This window comes from Lepisosteus oculatus, chromosome 22, assembly GCF_040954835.1.
Source record: "Lepisosteus oculatus isolate fLepOcu1 chromosome 22, fLepOcu1.hap2, whole genome shotgun sequence".
NCBI classification, from domain to species: domain Eukaryota; kingdom Metazoa; phylum Chordata; class Actinopteri; order Semionotiformes; family Lepisosteidae; genus Lepisosteus; species Lepisosteus oculatus.
Window position 1 is genome coordinate 3,193,305 of NC_090717.1, and position 17,332 is coordinate 3,210,636.

The window sequence follows — 17,332 nt, forward strand, 5'->3', positions numbered from 1 at the left end:
AAGAAAGGAAAACTTCAAAAGCTCTTTTGCAGTGTTTTATTAGTGCAGTTAACAGTTTCCTTAATTACAAAGTCAGTCTAACAATGCATTACCTAAGCAGTGATGGTACAGGCAAGATTCTAGAAGCTCTTAAAGGCATTAAGTATTTTAGATCCTACATCAATATTCCTGCTTAATCCTTGAGTAAATCAAAATATGAACAAAAATGCAAAGACTTTCTACACCTGTTGTAAGCTTTGATGAGGTAGAATTGACTGGTCTTTTGTGATGCCAAGTGTAGTTTAATCCATGCTTACTCTTCCACATGAGAGAATATTTGCCTTAGAATACAATGTTTCCTTCTGAGGCAACATCAATCTGCCACAAAACCTCCTTAACTCCTGTTCCAGATCAGCAGCTCCAATGTTTCTTAGCTTAACGTACCTCACCCTTCTATTCAAGACTATGAAAATTAAGTAAGCTAAAACTGACCTGCCTGCATGAGAGGCGTGAGGGCAGGCTTGATCTGCTAAGGAATGCCACATTGTTAACCCATAGTGAGAGGCACCAGCACTGGAGAATTAAACACAAAAAACAACCTGGAGTACAGGCAGTGCTGACATCTGCTACCATGCCTATGGCACAAATACTCTTACAGCACCTTATAAGACTGAATTTTACTTATATACCACCTTTAAAAAGTTGGTGGTTGATGATTACATAAACAGCAGAGTCAGTGATGGGACAGTTCATTTACAATTTACCCGAAATCCTACAAAAAGGGGATAAGGCATGAACGCAAGCTTGTAACAATATTACAACACTATTTTTTTTTGCATAATAAGAAAATGTACAGTACAGTTGTTTTTATACTTAAATTTGCCTTTTATCTCACTCATCTACTGCAATATCTGTACATCTATTGCCAGGCTAGATAAAGTTTGGCGATTTAAACTTTGGACAAATGACCTGTCCAACCACATTATTCACAACATGTCCCGGTTGGAATAAACTGGACATTCTAAAATGGCAATTACTTGTTCTCTAATCCATTGTACTGGAGCCCCAGGTAGACATATGGGAGAAAGAACAGTGCTTTGGAATACTAGATTGTGAACAGACTTTGAAGAATGTTGCTTGTAAAAGAAAAAAAAAAAAGGCCAATTTGAAAGACTGGAATTATTCACGTGCCGATTTTTTAACACTGCTTCAAAAAACTTAACATCACTAAAAAGGTCCCTACATGAAATTAATCCTAATGAAGTCTCTATTACTACAATATAAAAAACTGTACAATGCAACACCAGCATAACAGAATGTTATAAGGCCATCTTTTTAAAGTGATTCGTTCCCCATTTTTTCAGCCATTACCACGATGGTGTTTAATCTTCATTTTTTTTCTTCCTCAGTGGACAGTTTTAAACTGTACAACTCTGTAACCCATGTGTGGTGGGGCAGTGTCCAGGTAAGGAATTGATATGTTACCGTTCACATTTTCAGCAATTCTGCCCTTTTCCATAGATGCATTTACCATTTCAAGTCCTGATGTCAGTCTCGGCCATGACAGTTACAAATCTCATCCGGGTGTTTCAGGCCTCCAGAACTTCAGCGGATCTGGCAATTACAGATTTTTTTCCCCCCCAAGTGAAAAACGTAGGTATACAGTTCTATGGTAACTGAACCCTTCCAACTGAACAATGTGTGAATTTTGAGATTTTATTGCCATCAGACAATGTTTCAGGTTCTGTTATTCGAATAACTTCAAACGTCACTGAATCCGACATACGCCGAGTGTGAAGAAACAAGCAAAGCAACTTAACGCCTAAAAAGACTGAAAATCTTGCAGCTACATAGAAAAAGGTTTGTCTGAAGGCTACACATGGTTTCAAAAAGGATTGCAGTGACTTCAAAATATTGTGCATAACCTTTCATTGCTTACCAACTTTAGCAGCACAACACAGTATTCACCAATCTGCAGCCTTCATTTATCTCCCTTGTTTTCCTGTCTTGCAATCACCAACCATGAGACTGTCAGCCCGAGAGCACCAAGATACCATCACCACCACGGCTTCCATGATTTTGAAACCGCACCCAATAAAGTAACAATTACTAGACAGTAGGCCATTCCACCCACCTTTACCATTTTTCCGAAGCAGCTGAGTTTACAAACGCCGAGCTCTGCTTGAATAATCCCTATTAAGCAAAAAGTGCTAAAAAAGTGCCATAGAATACTGAGGGGAGAAAAACTTTTCAAAATCTTTCCAAAAATTATGAGAAGTTACATAAATAAGCATTGCTCTGAAAGTCTCTTAAATGTATGAATTAAGAGAGAAATTAAAACACATTGTATCACCTGACGCTTAAGTGCGAAAAACGAAAAAACAGTAATAATGCATGTCATGAAGATTAAAGAATGAATTATGAGGCAGTTGATGCGCAAATAGAAATAAGTGAGTTCTAAATAAAGGGCATAAGAAGAAAATACTGCTTGTATTATATAATGAGGTCATCTATAAAAATAGATAGGTAAGAGAATGGCACTCTTTTCCACTAACTGTTTCTAATTAACCTACTAATTGTGCTACTCAGGTATCACAATTTTGCTCTCTATAGATGGGAAATTGCCTTTTACCACCTGAACTAACAAATGGATCTCTTTGTACTATTTAGTCAACTCACATTTGATTATCCTAAGCAAAGCATACATTAGTCTGTGAGGCATCTGATGAACCTACAAATCTTTAGCTACCTATTCACATGCCTTACGCCGACCAGCATAAAAAACACAAAACGATCACATAACTTCTCTATATTACTTGCTAACATCATACATTGATGAAACTGCGTCCCCTTGAAACACGCAGAACACAAAGTAACTCCTTTTACAAATAAATATGGATTCCATGTCCTTTCCCACAAGCAGCAAAGCACACTGAAGCAGGCAAGCCTGAAGTAATTAATAACCTAGCACATTCAATGAAAACTTCTTGTAAATAAGGATGAATAAGAAAGCTCAGACGATAATACATGTAAGCCTTTACGTTATAGAACAAGAAGAACTTTATGCATGAAGAGAAATCCCTAAAACAAGACGAATTAAGAACTTAATGATTAATAAGGTATTGGATAAATGTGCTCTTAACGTTAAAAAAAAACAGCTATGGAGTACAAATACACAGCAATCTGTCACTACTGTATGCTAAGAAAACCTCTCAACTATAACCTCACTTGATCAAGAAAGGCTAACAAAATCTAGCATCTAACACTGGTGTACTGTATATACAAATGATTTTTTTGTCAAGATTATAAACCCAGTGACAAGCCAGTACTTTTGCTAAGCACTGTAAAAAGGTAAATTCAAATCTGAACGGCTCTCATGTAGGGAACTTATCTGAAAGTGTTCAAATGCACTAATACTACAATGCATTGTATTAATGCCCTCTTTCCACATGTCTGACACACACTGGTGGTCAGGCTCAACATTTGTCATTAGTCTGAGAAAATGGTCTTTTTATGCCCTGCCACATGTTTTTCCTTAACACTCACTGTATGAAGACAGGTAGGTCCAGTATTAGGTCACTTGATATTGTTTGCTACACAGAACAAGTCAGAACAAGATATGGACCACTTAAAAGCAAATAAACATTAGCTGCTTTAGAACAATGCTGTGCTACACAGCAAAGTAAACTGCATGGTCGTTCACTTTAATATAAGGGTACAACTGGAAAAAATTCAGACTTGAGCATCATGAGTCAGTCCACGAAGACGATCCCATTAACATGTCAAGAGCAATGTTTTCACAGATCTTCAGTTCTTAAAACGGGTCTGCTCACAAATGTGGTTGAATTTCCTAAAAGGATAAAATGAAATTAATTATTATCATTAATTTTGGAGCCATAATGTCCTGCGAATAATCTATAAGCCATGGTAAAGCCATGAATCAGAAAATTCAATAGATTGTTACAGCACTTGTATTTTTTCCCCATAAAAAAAGGACTGGTGAAAAACCATCTTATAGTCCTCCAATCAAAATCAACCTCAGACCAAGCAGAAGCTCCCTCTGCTGTTTCACATGAATATTCCCTGATCGCATGTCAGAAACAGAGCACTGAAATCAAAAAGCTGAACCTGCCAAGTGCAATGTTAATACTTGTCTGACTGACACTGTGGTGAGTATTCAACGTCTAAGTAGATCTATGTTCACTATGTCATAGATTTTAATTTAAAAAAAATCTTTAAAGAAATTACATTGCATGGTGTGCTTTGACTTGGGTGCGACAGTTGCGTCCCCAGTAGCAGTCTGGCCGGGAAGTCACAGCAGCTGTAAAGAGAGATCACCCCAATCAGATGAACTGCATACGCTGTCTCTTCATGCACATACACAGGTCAACAATGCCCAGCTCTGGTCTAAGACTGCCTAAATCTTAGGGCGGGGCGGTGGCTCTGTGGCTAAGGATCTGTGCCTGTGGCTGGAAGGTTGCCGGTTTGTATCCCTCGGCCAGCAGAGGAATCCCACTCAATTGGGCCCCTGAGCATGGTCCTTAACCCCAACTGGGCGCTGTATAAATGGCTGACCCTGCACTTTGACCCCCAGCTTCTCTCCCTGTCTGTGTGTCTCATGGAGAGCAAGCTGGGGTCTGCGAAAAGACAAATTCCTAATGCAAGAAATTGCATATGGCCAATAAAGTGATCTTATCTTAAATGCACAGATTTTACAGATAGGGTCTAAAAACTTGCAAGAGTTCACCACTTAGCCACGACACCTCTTAAAACAAAGCAATTAAAGAGACCCTGCTCCTTTGTTAAATGACCACAATACTCACTGAAACAGGTTACAACATGTTACAAGTGTGACCCATAACACCTGCTGGATTGTAGCTCTCCAGGACAAGGTTTGCTCACCCCCTGATACAGAGACTGAAACCAGGTTCTTCCTAGACTGTTGATGAGTTTACATGGAAGGTCGCTAGGGGACAACTGCCAGCTTTCCAACCATTAAAAAATGCCAAGTGTTTAACAAACTTCATTTTGCCTACCTGGCAGCTCTGCAGCAGGGATGTTCTGTCGGTACTGATATGTTAGCTCTTTAAAGGCACGCAGCCCACAGCAGTAGCACAGCACAGCATTAGCTGTGATTCGGTAGTCTGCAAAAAGAAGATAATGGGAGTTCTCCATCTTCAATGTGTTCACGATCAGTAATGATTTCCGATACAAACCATTAATATGCAACGAGGCAAAAGTGGATATATACAAAAATGAGGGTCAACAAAAAAAATGGTAGCCAGTACCAAACCACAGAATTGACCCAGTAATAGAGAACAAGACATGCAACAAGTCACATGGTACAACGTTACTAAGGTTCAAACAGCATCCAAGTCCAAAAGTGTGGTCTAGAACCAACGGTCTATTGCGACATGGGATTTGCCAGGAAAAGGCACTTAACAAGGCCACCAGTGCCCTCCAGTGGAACACTGATGTATTCAATCCCACAACAATCTGTGATGTCTCGTAATAAATATGTAATAATTAGGCTACAGTACTACCATCTTGTACCTTGTTCTTGTCAGAGTTTGGAGGCTACATAAGGCTGGGCCTACTCAGTACTGGAATGGGAGACATCCAAGGAAAAACAGCATGCCACTGTAAGAACTATTTCATCCCTAGGATGATCGAGTACACAATGCTGCAGGAAGGACTGTCCTTTGGATGAGATATTAAACGTAACTCGTCACTACTTGGCCAAAAAAATTCATGGCACAGTTGGAAAGAGTAGGAGTGTTAAACCAGAGAGCAATGGAGTTTCTGTGCAATCTGGTGTCTCTAAGTTACTTATTAATTCCACAGGTGAAGCAATTTCTGACTTCTCCAGCTGACCTGCTGTATAGGTCTAGTGGAGCTATAGGTACATTTCAGAGGTGAATGAAGTGGACCCTCTTCTAGATAAAACAATCCACTACATACAAATATCAAATATATATATAACTGTATATAATTATGCCAATGTATGAATGGCTTCACAAATCCCTTTATTACAATGAAAGTAATATAGCTGTTGCATGCATAAGCATTTTCATTTGAATTGTTACAACAAAAATAATTTAAAAATTAAAATAGAAATGTAACTAATCTTATAAAAATTACCACAAACGCTTCAGAATGCAGCCACTTAATGCATACAGATTGGATACAAAACAAATTTACACCATGAGGTTTGTACAGCTAAGATAATATGACAATTCTTCTTTCCAAGCAGTTGGTATCTGACATTTTAACTCACCTGATAAATAAAACGTCCCTTGCTGCAGAGCTAGAAGACTTTCTTGGAGCATCTCTTTCCATGAGATTCCTCTGGAAGCCAGGTAATTCTACATCAAAATAAAACTGCACTTTAGATTTGTGAAGAAATGTCTTTGTCGGTTAAAGTCAAAACTGAAATCTCTCACATGCATTGTACAACAACATTTGTCACACATAAAATACAAACATTACAGTCTCCTCCAGGCAACATAAAAAAAGAAAGTTGAAACAGAAGGTTACCTTGAGGATATCTGACTCATAGTTATTGCTGTTCAGAACTCCATCTAAACATTTGTCAGTTAGGTTGAGGTCTAGGAAAAGAGAAGCATAGTAAGTTAACTTCATGTTTCAATTTTATACCTAAAATCTGCAAATGACAATTACCTAAACAGCACCACAAGGCAAAATGCTAGAAAGAAACACAAAAGAAGCCTGTATAATATAGGGAGCATATTTGTTCAAATGCATGTAACAAAATAAATATGAAAAAAATGAAGATCCTTGACTGAAACTGTAGAATTAGCAGAGGTGTTTACCACTAAAGCGTGCCAGGCACCCCAGGCAGCCCACTCGACTGCACCCCCAGTACATGTGGCAGAACGGCCGCTGGCACACCGTACCTGAAGAACAGAGGGAGTGATCACCTGGACATTCGCATGAACATTATGCATTATGGGAAAAACAGTGAGCAAATCTCTTGTTTGGGGCTGCATAAGCGCCCAGTACTCACACTGTTGCAGAGAGAGCTGCTGGTTATTGTATTCAGCTCTACGGTCTGGCATGGGCTGCAGGCAGCAGGTGCAGATCACATGGCTCCCTTGCGGGGAACAGACGTACTCCTGGATCGCTGAAATGGAGACAATATTCATATTCTTAGATATTTCTGCAAGATGCACCCAATCATATCAGAGTTCAGAGACTAAGCACTGACAATCTGGCCTATATTCATTCTGATATTCAAAAACATATGCCTATTCACCATGCATGTCAATGTCCAAATAATACATCATGGAGAATCAGATTGATTATCCACTAGGAATGGAGGTGCAGTGATGTTAAAGAGAAAATAAGGAATTTTTAGAACTGAACACAAATGTGGTCTATACCTGTAGGAATATTAGTGGATGTGGAGGGAACTTCCCCTGATGCCTTGGCACCCCCTTCTTCATGGGCCTGGCCAGAGACCACAGGGACCAGGAGTGGGTCTTTCCTGTAGCCTGGGCACTGCCTGCACACAATGAAGGGCTGACTGAAGGGAAGCATTGGAGAAATTAAATTAGGAGCTGGTACCATCAAGATGATTGCAGCATTCTCTTAAGTTGCTTTCAAGAAAAATACGGTCATCTTGGCAAAACCTGCTCAGCTGGTTAGTAACATTTAAACAGCCAAAGCCTGAGATAACATATCACCATATCACTCTGCAACTCACAACTGGCAACCCACTGAAGCTAAGCAGGTGTGAGGCTGATGTGTGAACCTCCTGCTGTTGGAAGAGGCGTGAGTGGGGCCAGCAGGGGGCGCTCACCCTGCGGTCCATGTGGGTCCTAATGCCCCAGTATAGTGATGGGGAAACTATACTGTAAACAGGCGCTGTCCTTTGGATGAGACGTAAAACCGAGGTCCTGACTCACTGTGGTCATTAAAAATCCCAGGGCGTTTCTCAAAAAGAGTAGGGGTGTAACCCTGGCCGAAATTCCCAATGGGCTTTACCAATCGTGGCCTCCTAATAATCCCAATCTATGAATTGGCTACATTACTCTGCTCTCCTCCCCACTGAGAGCTGGTGTGTGGGGAGTGTTCTGGCACACTATGGCTGCCGTCCCATCATCCAGGTGGATGCTGCACATTGGTGGTGGTGGTGGAGGAGAGTCCCCATTACCTGTAAAGCACTTTGAGTGGAGTGTCCAGAAAAGCGCTATATAAGTGTAAGCAATTATTAATTATAATCCAAAAACAGCACAATAGAAAAGGAAGAGGTGAAGCAAGCCCTCGTCTAAATTCCTATAATGGGCCCCAGAAAAGAAACAGAAACCTGCAGACATGCTCACCTAATATCGGAAGACTCACTGTCGACATCAGAGAGCTCAAAGAGATAATCCGAACTGCCCTCTTCATCTGAAAATGAGCGCTCGATTTTGGGCTGCAGCATATCCTGAGTGATTTTATTCCGCTTGTCCATGCTCTTCAAGTCTTCCTCACTTCGACACTTCTCTGCGAGGGAACAGAAAGGTCTGTCAACAGGGACCAGACAAGTTTCCACTATTACAGATCTCTCTAGAAAAAAAAAAAAAGACCCGCTCCGACTTCAAATAAAGCAGCAAAGGACTCAGACAAGACGGATGTAGGAACTGCACTGGATTGAGCTACAAAGGGCGTTCGTGCCCTCGCTGTAACCCAACCCCAGCCCGGTGCGCAGACTGTCCTGTGGGGTGTACCTGGGTGCTGCAGCAGGTAAGCCTCCACCAGGTTGTTCAGGATGTGGTTTTTTCGGATGCGCTCCACGGGACAGCGGCAGGTTGGGCACAGAGACGAGCGCTCCATCCAGCCAGAGTAGCAGGCAGCACAGAAAGTATGCATGCATGGCTGTAGGCTGGAGAACAAAAACAAAGCTTTAGAGACTCCTGAAAGTTAGAAAGAACAGATCAACAAGACTGAGTCACACTGGCTAACGTCAGGTTTCATGTATTATCCATTATCCATACCACACTACCTCGTCTACAGAATGTTAACCACCTCCATAATAAATGAAACCTGTTCTCCGATACTTTATATGCTCCACAGACATTAAGAATCTCTGAAAAGAAAGATGAAAAGGTACTGCACTATTGTTTTAGCTTTAATACCTAGAATAACTCCCATCTATAAAAGATATGCGCTACCCTTATAAAACGCCACCGTTACATCCTTTTGAACCGTAGTATCGACAGTATTCCACTGGTGTAGTGTTTAATGCACCATGTCGTGACTCAGTGCTGTGGTCTTACCTCACGCAGTCATGCAGCAAATCCTGGCATATGATACAAGTGAGAGACTCCTCCATCTTGTCAGTTTTTGGCTCCCCGGTCTTGCCCTTCTCCATTAAAGGATTCACAGTCACCTTTGGAGAGCTTTCAGCTTTGCTGAATCCAGGACCAGGTAAGCTAAAGTGGTCATCATTGTCTATATATATATAAAAAAAAAAAAGATTTAGAAAGGTGATCATTCATTTTAATGCCTGAATATATTGATGAAGTAACACAGATTGGAAAGAACGTGAACCTGCCTGTTTTTCTCCTTTTTCTCTCTGGTCCAGTCTCTTCATCCTCCTTCAGATCGGAGCTGACGGCAGGCCCTGTGCTGTCTGCTTCAGTATTAGGATAAGCCTCGGACCTTAAACCCTCTGCTGCCCTGGGGTCTTCCACTGGATCGCCCTGAGGTTCTTGGGGAGAAGAACACGAGTCAGCAGGAGGAACATGTCCTGAACCTCAAAAGCAGTGAATCTACTGCTGGATCAGAATCTCCTTGCTGCAGTCACGGAACAAGGCATTTACAGACTTTATTTTAGAAGTCATTGTATGTACATAAGTCTATGCAAGTACAGTGCCTTTTAAGTATTTTTTTTTACATTTTTACATTTGAGAGAGCACAAGCTCAGTAACAATAGCTCTAGATCTTCATAGTTCATAGTTCCCAATGCCGTCAAAGGGTGCAGATATCAGTTTTACCTGAACATGAAGGCTGTAGGGTGGCCAAGTCTGTGGCACAAGCACCTGAGACATAGAGGTTAGATGTAGAGGTGGAAGGTTGAGGTTCGTCCTGAGGGGGATCCTGCATGACTTGAGGTGGCGTATGGGTGGGAGAGACAGACAAATCGTCTGTACTGGCACCCACACCTGAGCTTTTTAAGCTTCCGCAATACAGTACATCTGTGAGTCAAATCAAAGACATGTCATTGTACATTAAATTTTGTTCTCAACAAACAAATAAGGCAATAAGCGGCCTTCATTCCTAATTACCTTAACTTTGTTTTTGTTTTTTTTACTTCTCAGTGGCAAAGTGAAAATAATACACCATCTCTAATATTATTAGCCTGTGTAATACGCCAACCTCATGTTAGCTTCTTCGTGAACACAACACAGACAACTGCAACATCATTATGTAATAGTGAGGACAAGCAAAGGAGCAGTTTCAGAACACTGTCTTTACATCAAGTAATGTATTGTACTCACCAGTGATGTCAGCAGTGACGCCTTCCAGACATGGCCGGTCAACAGGCAAAGACTGATAAACATAGGCAACGTCTGAAAAAAAGAGTTGCAAAGGCACAGTTTTATTTCTTCTGTAGTAAAATGATAAATTAATAATATTTGTGTATGTTGACCATGATGAGAGTATACCTAGTTCACACTAAGATTTTCTTTGGTAATATTTATTTCATTCGGATTAAAAAGGTTACATGGTGAATCCACTGCTTGTGGTCTTAAAATCTAAGAGGCTCCGGTACAAAAAAAAAACTGTACAATATCCTTGATCCCAAACAAAATATGAATCACAAATGATATGAATGAACTTTCAATATATAAAAAGTCAAATTACACACAACCTTATACTGCAAAAGTGTCACTAAACATGTCAGAGTTATTTTCAAGTGAACTATCTTGTAGCAGAATTATTACTGCAGCTTTGAACGCATTTTTTTTATAAAGAGTGTACAGTCAAGTTCTGAAATATAAGGACAAATAAATAAATCTCATTTGAATGGAACCGCAGATAATGTACTTACTATGCTCTGGCTCAGTTTTCCTGTACACAAAATAGATCACATCTCCATTCTGTAGAGGGCACATCTGTCTTTTCACCACTTTGGACATATTTATCACCGTTCCATTGGTGCTGTTGGAAATTAAACAAACCAAGACATCACAACCTAAATAAACTTCCAGCTGACACTCTCGGCTTACAACAAACGAAGGGTACTAAAAAGAAAAACCTTTGCTTGCCAGACCGTTTAATTCAATTGTGTCATTTGAATTTCTTCCCATTTTTTAGTCTAGGAAATCTGAAAACAGAGTAATAAACCCTACGCATTGGTATTCCTAATTTAGCATGTACTTCCCCACTGACTCAATTCATTGTAATTTGCTACTCTATGCTCCATCAAAACGAAACCCCATGCAGGGTGTAAATCAAAACTGAAGCAAATATTTGGACACTTTTTAATTTTAAAAAAAGAGATCATGTGATTTATTTTAAAAAGTAAATTACAATTGTCTGGATAACAAATGTTATGCATAATGGAGTGAAATATGGAAGAAATCTAGCCCAAAAACTACCTTCGAGGCTCACTGCTTCGCATTCCCAAAGGAGCTACAAAGAAGGCTTTAAAAATACAGGAAAACAGCATTATACTGCATTAGACTTTTTTTTGCTGTTATTCCTGATTACTGTGTCATTAAAACAATATCTGCAGTTTACCTAGGGACTATTAAGCAGGGCCTACACTTCTCCAGATGTGTTAAATTAGTGCGAGTTCACAATAATCCACTAGCATTAACTAGTGCTTAAGTGTCATGTTTTTGCACAGATGTTGAAAATGCAATGTGAATTGTATTCCTTGAGGTTAATTAGCTATGAATATTAAATTATACACATTGCACAAAGGAAATATCACCTGCGTTGTGCAGATTTCCCCTTTGTCTCTATTTAGAAGCAGTTAATGCAAGAGCAGACAATGAATTATCATCATGTTCTCTTTGAGGCATTTTTAGGAAGAGAACAGACAGCCTAAAGGCCTGTATCTTGACTATTCAGCAGTTTGTAGAACACTGGCCTCTTTGATTACCCGGTGGTGCCAGCAGCTTTATTATCCAAAAGCTAGTTAGTTGACGATTACAATTAAATTTGTTGGCATGGCTCCACGATATCCGCCATCATTTTTTACTGCTGGCAAAAACAATTAATGAGCACAATCAAAACCTTATTTTTAAGGTGTTTACCTGAACTAAAGAAACAGGATGCTAGAAAGAAATTCACTTCTAACTGGTTTTCTTGGTACAGGGGCATATATCCATGGTGCCAAAGCAATTGAAAATGTCTAAGACAAAATCAAAAGCACAGGATCTGGTCTCTTAGCAGGAATTATTAAATCTGAAAAGCTTCAACCGGACTTGAAGCAGGACATCTCTGTCAGGACAGCAGATGAAGTACGAGAGCAACTTCAGAATCAGTGTCGGTGCAGACAGGGTTTTCACCAAAGTAGTCTGCAGTGTGGGAGTGTACAGGCTGTTTGCATGCTCTGTTAAAGTCACCCAGAGTTAATTGGTTCTCTTGAGCTTTCAGGGGACGCTTATCACAATGGGAGAGAATAATCACCTCACTTTAATTTTCTCTCAGAGACACTTGATAAGACCCCTCTCTGAAAACACAGATCTCCAAAAGGCGCAACACAGCGTCGGCTTAAGTGGATAACATCTTCGCTCAAGACAACTTGTTTGTAAACAAGGTTTACTAATTTTCTTTTCGAGAACCATTTGTATTGATCGCCTATCTGAAAACATGCCCTTTTAAATCTTTTGCTTTTCACCTACTGTACATTTATCAGTAACTCCGAAAGTAACAGACCCTGTGGTGAAAAGATCAGAACCCTGAAGATTAATAAAAAGGATAACATTTTCTGGCATGTCCTTAGAAGATGAGCCCTGCTTCTCTGCTGTATGGAGCATCGCAATGCAGTTCGACTAAAGGGCAGGAGGACATGGAAAATAAGATTTTTCCAAGGTGTGCTTTGGATAAACAAAGGAAACAATCTAACATACCTCATGTCCTCCAGCCACACCTCCCCTGAGCTTTCATCCTGAACAATTTTGCAGTGTTCACCTGAGACCAGTTTGTTTGCAGGAAAAGAGAGATCGCAGCCTGTAAAACAAAGAGAACTGCTGATGAATTACCACTGTGGAAAAAAGAATTAAGGCAATTCATTAAAACCTCTACAGGGACAGACTGATTTATTCATACTCCAGCTGGGGACAAAGATGAAGTTGTTTTCTGTTCACCTGCTTAAGAATCTTAAAATCAATTTATTCCTAGGCTGTAAAAAAATAAAGCAGAAGAACTCCCAAGCCTCATGAGTCCAGCAACACATTCCCCAAATCAATACACTTCGTGAGACAAAACTACAAAAAGGCACTGATAAACACCAGACATTAAACAGCTGCATCTAAATTAACACACTGTTCAATTAAAATTAGATTAGCGGGTATTAGCTGTAATTTAAAATAACTATGTTAGACATGCAGTGCTGCCTCATTTCATTTTAAATACTAAATTATCCTTCAGCAAGGGCAACCACTACACAACCTTTAGATATTTTTTTTATTTTATAGCACTTTATTAAGCAGTGTGCTATTTTTTGTACATCTAAAGCATGCACCATGTATCATTAGAAATGAAGAATAAAATATTTAATTGGATTTATTTCTTCATAAACACATCTACATTGAACAAGGAGAAGTCGAACAAAAAGAAAAAAACAGTTAAGTGCAATTAAAATAATAAAAAGTAACATCACAGATACACATTAGGATAAATGAAAGAGTAAGAACTAGCTAGAGTAACTGCAGCATAAAGTTCTAAATCTTTATACTTAGTTAAAATGTGCACTTGTCTGTTTGATGCAAACAGATTTTCTTTCCCCCAAAACTCATGAGCAACATGGCCTTAAGAAAACAGCACAAACCTCACGTTTTCCAAGTTTGGACAGAGCTCATAATTACAAATTCACAGGACTACATAATGACGTGCAGACTAACAGGAAACGGGGATAGCGACCGCCACAGTGTCACTACTGTTTAATTTCACAATTAGACCTTGTCTCTTCGGGTTAATAGGAGAAACTATAAAATCTGTACCAATTTTCCTTTTACGATTCAGGGAGTACTGCATCTTAATTAACCCTTAAGGAGCTCCGAATTGAAATCCAGACTCGTGAAAATCCTAGATAATAGGGCGGATTGAGACAGAAACTCGGAGACAGAACCTTTGTTGCTTTCTCTCCGTCCTTGAACAAAACAATAAACAAAAAAAACTACTTAATATTCTGTGCACATGTCCTGTATGGACCTCTTTGTTAATAATAGAGGGTGTCTAAAGTGTACGGAGCTGAAGACGGCATTGTAGTGCGTGGGCTGTACTGGGGGCCAAAGAACAGAAACTGTTCATGCTGAAATTCTCTTTTGTAATTATGTTATCTGATTAAAAAAAACTGCTGTATTCATTTCACTCAAATATCAGACAATCGTCTGGTATATCCACGTATGTCTCGAAAACATTTTTTAAATTATCTATTCACTGTCCAGGGCTCCCTACATGAATTTCACCCAGACACAAAGTTTAAGAGTAAGTGCTCTGCCCTCGCTGACCCAGGTAAAAAAAAAAAAGTTTACCTGCACTGTAACAAAAAAAAAACGACCCTTCTAAATTGTATGGGATAAGGAAAAGAAACTAAACGCATAACCAAAAGCATACCGTTTTTATTAAGTTCCCATTAACTTACAAAAACGAATCACTTAAGAATGTGTCTGGATTAATATAACTCAAGTGCGTCATTTAATGTCAGAACCCTCCCGTCAAATTTTAAAAGTAAACGGACGAAAAAAAAAAGTTTATAACCTTGCATTCCTGTACATTACATCGAAACCGGCACGGAATGCGAGACAGCGACGAGCAGCAAGCCGACCAGAATCAATCCTTTCGATCAGGCGAATGAAACCGATTCCTTTCTTCTAACAAAAAAATAATAGTTCTTCTGCAGGAACATGAAAGTCGTTTGGAAAATCTGGGCTCACGCCACTCGAGATAGAAGAGCTGCACCCGTCTTCGACAACACGAGGTCGGAGGGGGGTGGAATAAGACGACACCTTGCAGCTCAAACCGAGAACCAAGGCCCAGCTGCTGGCAATCGTTGAGGGGTTAGAAAATAAAACGGGGAACTCACCCTTTTTCCTCCCCACCGTGCATTCTTTGTTGACGAGCAGTATTTCCGATTCGGAACCCGCGTCGACTTTAACTAACTTTCCCCACGGCTGACCTCTTCCACGATTCTGCATTGCACGTCTGACGGGGGAGCAGACACCAGCTAGACGAGACGCCAATTCTTTCACCTTCACTCCGCTCCGGGCAGCCCTGAAATCCGCCGAGACCTCCGCAGCCGACACAGCCCGATCCCCGGCACAAAGCCCTGTTACAGATCTACCATCAGCCGAAAACTATGCCCTGGGCGAGGCTAAACGTTAGAAACTAAACTTTACACCCATCATCTGACGAGGCTGAGGTCGCGTCGCTCCTGCCGTCTCAACTCCCGATGAATTAACACGCCGCACTTTCCCACTCAAACACGCACGCCAACACGGCTAAAACCAGCACACGCATGCCTTTCTCGTCCGATCATAGCAAACAGAAACAATACCCTCGCGGTTTTCCCCCCTTTTTTTTCCAGGCCGTTTTCCAATTACTTTGTCGCCGTCTGCGAGAAGTCCCAAAAATAGACCTTAAATCTTTTGAACTTGGATGCCCAACGGCCTTTCCACCAGACAACCGAAACGAGACCGAAAGCAAAACACGACGCGTCTCGGCATCATCGCTCTCTCACGCATACATTCTTTACAAAAAAAATTTAAAAGCCCCTTTCTTTTTTTCCCGTTTTTTTTTCACTGCTTCAGGAAATATTCGCGTACTTCCTGGCAACCGAAGGTATTTACAGACATCAGCTGATCGGGGAGGGGCGGGGTTTGTGGAGTGGGGGAATGAAGCCGGAAAGGGATAAGACATGTCTTGTAAGGGCATGCACCACGTGACGGGGGAATTTCACTGGGTAGGGACTGGGCTGGGAAGAAAGAGATAATTAATGGAGTATCCCGGATGTTACATGTTTTAAAAAAAAAGAATCCAGACAAATTAGAAGTATAAAACGCTTGCGTTGTAGATCCTGTGCAATTATTAGAAGACTGCAGCGAATTAGATAGCTCGTACACACTGCGGCGTCTTCTAATTGCCTGTAAATAAAACACCAGATAAACATGTTTTTTGTTAAACGGAATTACTGAAATAATGTGAAAAATAATGCGGAATTGCTACAATAATGTGAAGACCAGTATAACTAAGTCTGAAAAGTATCAGACGTTGTTTAACTATTTATTATTAGTAATGATAGTAATAGTGTTCTGTCTTTGTCGTGGTCGAGGATGGGATTTGAATTTGAGTCCATATGTTCCCGTTAACAGACAGTAATGCTGTCCTTGCCCCAGGGGCACCCGAAACTGTAAATGTCAGGTCAGCAAATGCCACACTCCCTGTGGGCATACATGTCCAACACAACAGCATGTAATACAACCGTACTGTATAAAACAAACGCAACAAGCAGAAAAGTTTGAAAAAAAAGCACAAGCCCAAAAAGTAATTATCTAAAAAAATGATGTTAAATGGCAAATCGTGAGGAAATGAAACTCATTCCAGACCGAGCCTTCACAATCCAATCTTCAATCTGATCAATAACAGCGATGAAGCCTCATGTCAAGTGAAGCACAAGCAATTCAATTGTTTTATGTCTTGACGGAAGAAAGCTCTCACCAGTCAAAGAATCTTTAATTCCTGTGCTTTGGTGCTCTTGAGTGTATGGGGTGGGGGATTTGAATTCTCATGGTGTATCTGCATTGTCCACCTTTTTTATAACCACTTTATCCAGTTCACCTATAGGTACAGGATACACCCAGGAAGGGGCGCTAGTCCATCACAGGGCACACACGGACACATTATGCCAATTTTCCCAGAAGCCAATTAACAATTCCAGTATGTCTTTGGTCCATGAGAGGAAACCGGAGCATATTCAAAATAATCAATCAATCAAACAGAGACCTCAAAGCCTCGTGTCACCATGCACGCAGCCTGAGCAGTGATTATTGCCTTGTAGTCTGATGTCAGTGGTTCTCAGTAGCTGAGTCTGGTCCACAAGCAGGGATGGGGGATATCTAAGGAAAACTAGGTTGCTGCTATTAACTGGTGTTGGTGGACAAGTAGGTAGCGA

General features: G+C 40.4%; 1 protein-coding gene across 2 annotated transcripts; it reads right to left on the reverse strand.

Moving 5' to 3' along the window:
• Positions 1-22: 22 nt before the first annotated feature.
• Positions 23-16,025, reverse strand: chfr (checkpoint with forkhead and ring finger domains, E3 ubiquitin protein ligase). 2 transcript variants are annotated; one of them, XM_015365925.2, is made up of 17 exons: positions 15,248-16,025; positions 13,071-13,170; positions 11,039-11,148; positions 10,485-10,556; positions 9,981-10,181; positions 9,539-9,694; positions 9,261-9,435; positions 8,712-8,866; positions 8,325-8,487; positions 7,383-7,525; positions 7,007-7,123; positions 6,813-6,896; positions 6,517-6,587; positions 6,257-6,344; positions 5,016-5,123; positions 4,228-4,300; positions 23-3,829 (listed from the first exon to the last, which is right to left on the reverse strand). In XM_015365925.2, exons 1-17 carry the CDS (start codon positions 15,357-15,359, stop codon positions 3,787-3,789), a joined length of 1,971 nt encoding a protein of 656 aa, XP_015221411.1. In that variant the 5' UTR covers positions 15,360-16,025; the 3' UTR covers positions 23-3,786. The 2 variants fall into 2 exon arrangements, with proteins under 2 accessions (XP_015221411.1, XP_015221412.1); XM_015365926.2 differs by lacking the exon at positions 15,248-16,025 and adding an exon at positions 14,923-15,201.
• Between the last annotated feature and the right edge of the window lie 1,307 nt (positions 16,026-17,332).